The sequence below is a fragment of the Megalobrama amblycephala genome, linkage group LG12 (genome assembly GCF_018812025.1).
Source record: "Megalobrama amblycephala isolate DHTTF-2021 linkage group LG12, ASM1881202v1, whole genome shotgun sequence".
In the NCBI taxonomy this organism is placed as follows: Eukaryota; Metazoa; Chordata; class Actinopteri; order Cypriniformes; family Xenocyprididae; genus Megalobrama; species Megalobrama amblycephala.
In genome coordinates, this window is record NC_063055.1 from 3,207,628 (window position 1) to 3,215,133 (window position 7,506).

Below are 7,506 nucleotides of genomic sequence, written 5' to 3' on the forward strand. Positions count from 1 at the left end.
AGACAGGAATAAAAAGGACCTCGCTTGGAAGAGTGTCCGTGAGGAGATTGGGCAACCTGGTAAGTTGTAAATACACATTTCACTTTTGAGTCATGTACACGTTTATCGACCCACGAATACAAAGCGGTAGCTCTCTCGATGAATGCACGATCAACATCAGCCATCTTGCAAACAGACAACCGCCTAGCACTTGCCCCTCCCACAAGAAGCGGATTTCGCTTCGGACGCACGTCAATTTCGCTTCAAACGCTTGTTTTTTACGCGCGTCTGAAGGGAACTGTCTTCAGAAAAGTTTTGATGGCTTTTCCTCTTATCTCCAGCGCAGCGCTGCTGTGTGTGTGTGTGTGTGTGTGTGTATAGAGGTAACCATGGAAACGCTATATCACTGCTGTTTCATAAGCGCCACCTACTGTCAGTGAATTTGCATTTCAATCAGTCCGTCTGCTGATTTTGTTTTGTGCAGGTGTCTTATGTAGCATAATTTCAAAAAGCTAAAGTCAGACCAGGCTGTTTTTTCTGTTAATCTTAAAATTATACAATAATTTAAATTCAAAACAACTGATCATGCTCATGTACATAACATCTTTGTTGGGACTGTGATAAAAATGAAGTGTTTGCCTCTAATATCAAAGAGCTACACATATTTTTTGAACAAATAAACAACAAATACATTTGCTTTAAAAAATCTGCAACCAGTATCAGAATCAGCCAATTTGCTTCTGTTGGCCATGAAAAATCAAAATAGGTGCATCACTTTTTTTTCCGCTGTTTGTTGTTAATGCAGCTATTAGTGCACTAAGGTTAAATATTAGTATAAACATATTTATACTAGGGATAGTTCACACAAAATTATCATTTTTTTTCCCCAAACCTGTAAAATGTGGTGGTGGAGAGATGCAAAAACTGTTGAGAAACCGTAGGTGTGTCAGCTTGAAATATATGCCTTCTCTCGAGATTATTGGGTAGATCATTTCATTTTCTTTATAAACATTCTAAATGTTACAAACAAACTTTGTTAATAAAACAATTTAAACCACTGTGTCAATTCGACTCTATACACCTATAAAACAACCTATATTATTAACAATATTTTATTGTTGTTATTTAATATTTTGTTATCCCTCTGGTGCACATCTTTACAAATATAATTTAGGAATGATATCAATAGTAATTATATGGATGTGATCTTAAAAGAAACAAATATTTTCATAATTTGTTTATCAAGATATTTAAAATTCTTTACCAACACATAGGTTATGTCTAAAAAAAACTGTAAACTTAAAACAGAACATCAAGTTAATATGGTCGTTTGTGTGAAGTATTCCAAAGTATTCCAAAGTATTTAGATTAAGTTACTAAACTTGAGTAATGTAACGAAATACGTTACTGATTACTTTTTAAAGCATGTATTTTGTAATCTGTAGTGAAATACATTCTAAAAGTAACCTTCCCAACCCTGTATATATATACAATGTATATTATATATATATATATATATATATATATATATATATATATATATATATATATATATATATTAGTATCTCATTTTGATTTTTGTTGTTGTAATTTTATGTTAATTTCATCATTTGCTAATGCATTATTAAAATCAAAAGTTGTATCTGTTAATATTAGGCTGTTTAATGGCTGACATGAACAAGCAGTTGCATAAAATGTTAACAAAGATTAATAACTACTGTAAAATAAATAGAATAACTACTGCTGATATTTCACCAATATCAAAAGCATTAAACAGACTCTTCTGTATTTAATCTGATTGCTGTTTAGTTTCTAGGCCCATTTGTATATGGTAGTGAAACCTGCTGGCCAAAAGTTGTATTTGACATTTAATTTTGTTTACCTATAATTTGAAAACAATTTTTTTTTTTAAATGCCTTAGTCTTCTTCAACTTGTAGTTAAAACAACATGTAGTTTAAAGTTTTTTTTTTTTTTTTTGCTCTAGAGATGTTTTTGCTTTAACCACAATACTTGCTGGATACAGCGAATGGTTTTGGGCAAATCTTGATGAACTGGTTTGGATGTGTTTGGTCATGCCTAAATGACAGGAGGGATGGTGTCATAGATATACTGAATAATGATTGGTCTGTGTCATACATCTCTTCTCAAACACTGGTGCGCATTTTTCACAGAAATCTAGTAAAACTTGTATCTTTCATAATCATCTGTGTCCAATCCTGCTCCTGGAGTTTAACTCCAGCCCTATACCCACCTGAAATAGCTAATCGAGGTCTTACTAGGCTAGAACCTCAGATGTGTTGAGGCAAGTTGGAACTAAACTCTGCAGGGCAGTGGCCCTCCGGGAACAAGTTTTGACACCACTAATCTAGTGTAATCCTCAGACGCTGGCTTTATATGTGACCCCAAACTACATTTTATTCAGGTGAGAAACTGAATTAACTGCATTCATTTAAAAAAAAAAAAAAAAAAGTAAATTAAAAAAAAAATGTTTAAAACCAATAAAACTGAAGTTTCAGTTTTTTTTCTTTTTATTTAAGCAATGATTCATTTTCATCTCTCTCTAAAAACGTTTACTATTATTTACTTTTATTTATTTATTTATTTATTTATTACATTTTTACACCTAAAAATATTGATTAAATTGTAAATCAGTGAAACCAATTACATACACCATATGAACTGGGTAAATGTAAGTAAAGGAATTAGTAGAAATGAGTAACTGCATTTGGTACATTAACAAATAAAACTGAGTAAAAATAATTGGGGGGAAAATCATTAAAAAAAACTATATTTCTGAGTAATATTAACTTTTAATTTCCTCTAAACCTTTGTAAAATAATCCACACAACCACAGGTAATGTTATCTTATGTGACACTGATCTTTACTGTCGATGAGTACAGCAATAATACAGCATATTTTATACTGTTTTAACGTACAATATCAAAGCCCCTTCGTTTCACTCGGCGGCCATCTTTGAAACGCCTCTCGGGGCATCCATGCAGCTCCTATCTCTGTGAATGGGGAAACATAAAATTCTCTAAAGCTGTTTGCCAAGCTTTCAATTAAATTTTTATATTTCAACTCACCAATGAAATCTGACACCAACTGTCTCATAAATATTGTTTCTAAACGCTTGAATCTTGACAAAAAACTGTATTTTTCAGGCTGGATCAACCTAATGCGCGTGCACAGTCCTAAACGCACATCTCTTGTGCCTCATTTCGGAGGCGCGCATCTGACTATTTCTATAGAAACCGGAGTTTCTAACGGCCGCTGCAGTGACGCGATGACTTTACCAGTCGCGATTGGCTCTTATTTAGAAGGTGGGACTTATTCTGGCATATAGAGTACCTCAGGGATGACGTGTTTTTGTAGGCCAACCCGGAAGTTAGCGGCGCACGCGTTCCCTCGATCAAAAGCCTATGCATTTTTCCCATAGACTTTTGGAAAATCGCAAAAAATAAGCAAAGGGTTATGACACTTACATGTTTTGTCTATCAAAATAATCTTTACAAGTTAACACAACATTTATAGATTTTGAAGGCTAAATAAAGTCGTCAGATATAAAAGGCTAACAGTATACTGTTACGGTAACAGTAACACTATAAACGGACTACAGCACACCGTGATCGCGGATCAATGTCACCACCACCAAGCTTCCTCAAACTTTATTTAGAAAACAACTTTATTTAAAAACATGTTCGCTGATTATGATCTGCGCTGTTATTAATACTTATCCACTTTTTCATGAGAAATGCTGTCCAAATGTCCTGTTTGTCATGATGACGTCTAAAGTCCCCACCAAAGGAAGTAGTCCCTTTTAGCAATTTGTTAGCAACCACCGTTTTTAAGATGCAATAAATGTTTAAAAATCACAAGCGGGTTATAACTGGTGTGTTTATGCCATAGATCAAAACATGAAAGTATTTAGAGGCTTTGTTAACCACAGACCTTATTTCAGGCGATTTAACAAAAACCCATTAAAAAAAGCCCATAGACTTTACGGCGATGGAACCAGAAATCCTAAAATGGTAACTCGCTTCTGAGTTTTGCCTACAAAAACCCGTCATCCCTGAGGTACTCTATTGCGCGTATTGCACTTTCTCCCATTCATAATAACACGAGTGACGGGTCTTGTGTTATTCTATAGTCTTTGACAACATTGACGTTGATCCGCGATCATGGTGTGCTGTAGTCCGTTTATAGCCTACTGTTAGCTTTTTATATCTGACGACTTTATTTAGGCTTCAAAATGTATAAATGTTGTGTGAACTTGTAAAGATTATCTTGATGGACAAAAAGTGTAAGTGCATTAACCCTTTGCTTATTTTTTGCGATATTCCAAAAGTCTATGGAAAAAATGCATAGGCTTTTAATCGAGGGAACTTGTGCACTGCTATTAAGTCATTATTATGAGAAAGTTTCTCAATATTATGACTTAAAGAATCATATTTTTTTACTTTACTGTGGTGGAAATGGCATCCATACACAGCATATTTGATGGTATAAGTCATTTACCAAAACATGGCCCATTTTAGCTGACTTCACCCTATGTAATATACGTTGCCTTAAAAATTTTCATGAACTTCAGCATTGTGTGATACTATTTCCAAGTGATTTCCGTCATTTTGACAAATTGTATTTACCTGTGAAAACAAACCTGGAAAAAGATGTGAGGATTTGAGGAAAAAAAACGAGATTCTTCATGCATTCCAGTGAACTATTAATGGGATATATCGTAAATTAAATTGACAGAACAGACCACAAACGTGCAGTAGATGTTGTCCTTTTTCATACTATTACAGCAGTGTGCAAAAGGACAAAAGAAAATAATCATGAGGATAGAAAGCAGCGATTGAAAAGAGCTCTTACCATAGATATTTGTATAACGTTACGTTAAAGCACCAAGAAACTTTTAATAGCCTTTGTCTCTCACAGAGCTGTGAACTGATTCTAGTCTTTTTATTGAGGAATTTGTTTGTTCTTGTCTGTGAAAGCAAATATTGACTTTTTTCTTTAATAATTCATTTCAGATCCAAAAATGTCAAGGATAAATGGCTCATCGCTGTCTCGTCTGGGTCTAATAGTGACGTCGGCGGGTGTCGTCTTTCTGATAGTCATGTTTTCTTCTTTCTCACCTTCAAAGAAATGTCCACCTCCACTTCCTAGACCCGCACAAAACAACTGTGTCAAAAGCAAAAGCTCTGTTACTGATGCAGTAGAAGACAAACCTGTACTTCTGCTGTGGACCTGGCCTGAAAATTACAGGTTTGACCTGAGTGACTGCAAAAAGTTGTACAATATTGATAATTGTCAGTTGACGGATGATAGATCTCTCTACAGCAATGCAGACGCTGTTATGGTTTATCACAGGGGCATCAGTTGGGACCTGTCCAACCTTCCTCCATCTCCTCGTCCTCCGTTCCAGAGGTGGATTTGGTTACATTTGGAATCGCCAACTAACACGAAAAAAATACCAGGTCTGGAAAACCTGTTCAATCTCACTCTCAGCTACAGACAGGATGCGGACATTCCTGTACGGATGCGCTTGACTCCCAGGAAGAAACCTGAGGAGTTTGTAATTCCCAAAAAAGACAAACTGGTGTGTTGGATTGTGAGTAACAACGATCCTTCAACAGGTGTCAGCGCAAGGAACGCTTTTTACAGAGAATTCAGCAAATACATTGAAGTGCATATGTACGGGAGGGCGTATTCATCATTTCTGAATTATAACGACTACTATCCTACTTTGGCGAGCTGCAAGTTTTACCTTGCCTTTGAGAACTCCATCCACAAGGACTACATCACGGAGAAGATCAATGGGCCGCTTGCTGCAGGTACCGTCCCTGTGGTTTTGGGTCCTCCCAGAAAAAACTATGAAAACTTTGTTCCTGGCAACGCATTTATTCATGTGAATGACTTCCCAGATGCAAAGTCACTAGCAGAATATCTGCTTCAGCTGGACAAAGATGACGAAGCATATGGCAAGTTCTTTACCTGGAGGAAACATCTCACTCCAACTCCTCATTTAATACTACAGAACCAAGAGTTTGTTCTGGCTATCTGCACTGCCTGTGACTATATAGCAAGACACAGAGAATATAAAGAAGCTCACGATATTTATGAATGGTATTTCAACTAAAGAGAAGTTATGAAAATATTTTCTATGAATTATTTTTGATACTGGACTTTCAATATTTAAGATGATATTTTGATGATCAATCAGTACTGATGGATGGTTGTAGCTCTTTACAGATGATTTCATTTTATATACTCTCAGTGAAATAATATAAAGAGAAATTTTGATGGCTACAAAATTTTGATACACTGTAAAATGCCATTCTGTGGGTTTGTAGATTTCATGGAATTTAATATGTAAACTTTATTTAAAGGGTCATGAAACCCCAGAACACATTTTTTGAGCTGTTAACAGATATGTATAGGATGCACATCATTGAAAACTCTAAAGGTACTCATTAATTTTATTTAAAAGTTAAAAGTATTTTGCATTTTTCAGAGCGATTTCTGTCTTCCGGTTTGAAACGTAAAGATGTCACAAAATCTGACGTCATCGTGTACTACCGGCAAGATCCGGAGTGCTGATTGGCTCCAAGTATGGGCTGGTCGAACATGCTGACATCAGGGCTGCGTTCAGCCCCGACAAAACGCTGCAAAACGTTTTTTAAACGGAAACGGTGGTGCGTTGAACACCCCGTTCTGATGACGCAGGAGTTGCAACTATGGCAGCTGAGAAGGCCATTCTTTGTGTTCTTTTTGAAGAATTTTCGGAGCCTAATGAAGTCGGTATAAATACGTGTTTAATACTGCAAAATACACTCGATGTTACAGTCATTGCCCTTGCCGTCCAGAATAAAAGAGAACATCCCAATGGAGTAAAGGGATTTGTGGAAACTTCTAATTATTGTGAACCAACATTTGCCTCGCATTTCAGGATGAAAAGACAAACATTTAAGGTGAAGGATAATCCACTTCTTATGCCCGAGACTAAATGATCTAACGTTATATGACATTATTTTTATCGTGAGTATTAGGCTTATCATTATTTCTGATCACTGTTGTTGTGCTATGATATTGTAATATTTACCATTATATAATCTGAGGAGAATAGAAAAGTTTATGAAAGTGTAACTTCAAAATACAATAGCAAAATATATAAATATGTATAGTACTTTTATGTTACATTAATACCCATTGTGCAGGACGTCGCTTTAATACCGCATGGTTTATATGCATGTTGATGCTGATTGGGCTGAGATTTTTGTCACCCCCACAAAACAAGAGAAAACGTATCTCAAACCTGTTGCACACCGTTGCACACCGTTTCCAGGAAACATGTCGTTCAACCCGGAAACCGTAGCAAAACGTTGCGCACCGGTTTGAGCTTGAACGTGCCCCTGTAGTTTCTGTATTTATTCATGACGAGAAGCTCATTCAATCCAATCAATGCGTTGTCGATTATAATAGCGGTATTATGCATGAGGAAGTATCACTTCTCTCGCCTCAG

The 7,506-nt window shown here is 35.9% G+C and overlaps 1 protein-coding gene across 2 annotated transcripts; it reads left to right on the forward strand.

The window, feature by feature from the left end:
- The first annotated feature begins 2,036 nt into the window (after window positions 1–2,036).
- LOC125280665 (4-galactosyl-N-acetylglucosaminide 3-alpha-L-fucosyltransferase 9-like) lies at window positions 2,037–6,706 on the forward strand. 2 transcript variants are annotated; one of them, XM_048211372.1, is made up of 3 exons: window positions 2,037–2,402; window positions 3,146–3,304; window positions 5,015–6,706. In XM_048211372.1, exons 2-3 carry the CDS (start codon window positions 3,160–3,162, stop codon window positions 6,121–6,123), a joined length of 1,254 nt encoding a protein of 417 aa, XP_048067329.1. In that variant the 5' UTR covers window positions 2,037–2,402; window positions 3,146–3,159; the 3' UTR covers window positions 6,124–6,706. The 2 variants fall into 2 exon arrangements, with proteins under 2 accessions (XP_048067329.1, XP_048067330.1); XM_048211373.1 differs by lacking the exon at window positions 3,146–3,304 and having other exon boundaries at window positions 2,041–2,402; window positions 5,015–6,705.
- The last annotated feature ends 800 nt before the right edge of the window (window positions 6,707–7,506 follow it).

Bases quoted from the DNA above. Each gene is read 5' to 3' on its own strand.
- LOC125280665 (XM_048211372.1), top strand. From the start codon at position 3,160: ATGCGCGTGCACAGTCCTAAACGCACATCTCTTGTGCCTCATTTCGGA. The intron at 3,305-5,014 runs GTGGGACTTATT...AATTCATTTCAG, and splicing joins GATTGGCTCTTATTTAGAAG to ATCCAAAAATGTCAAGGATA.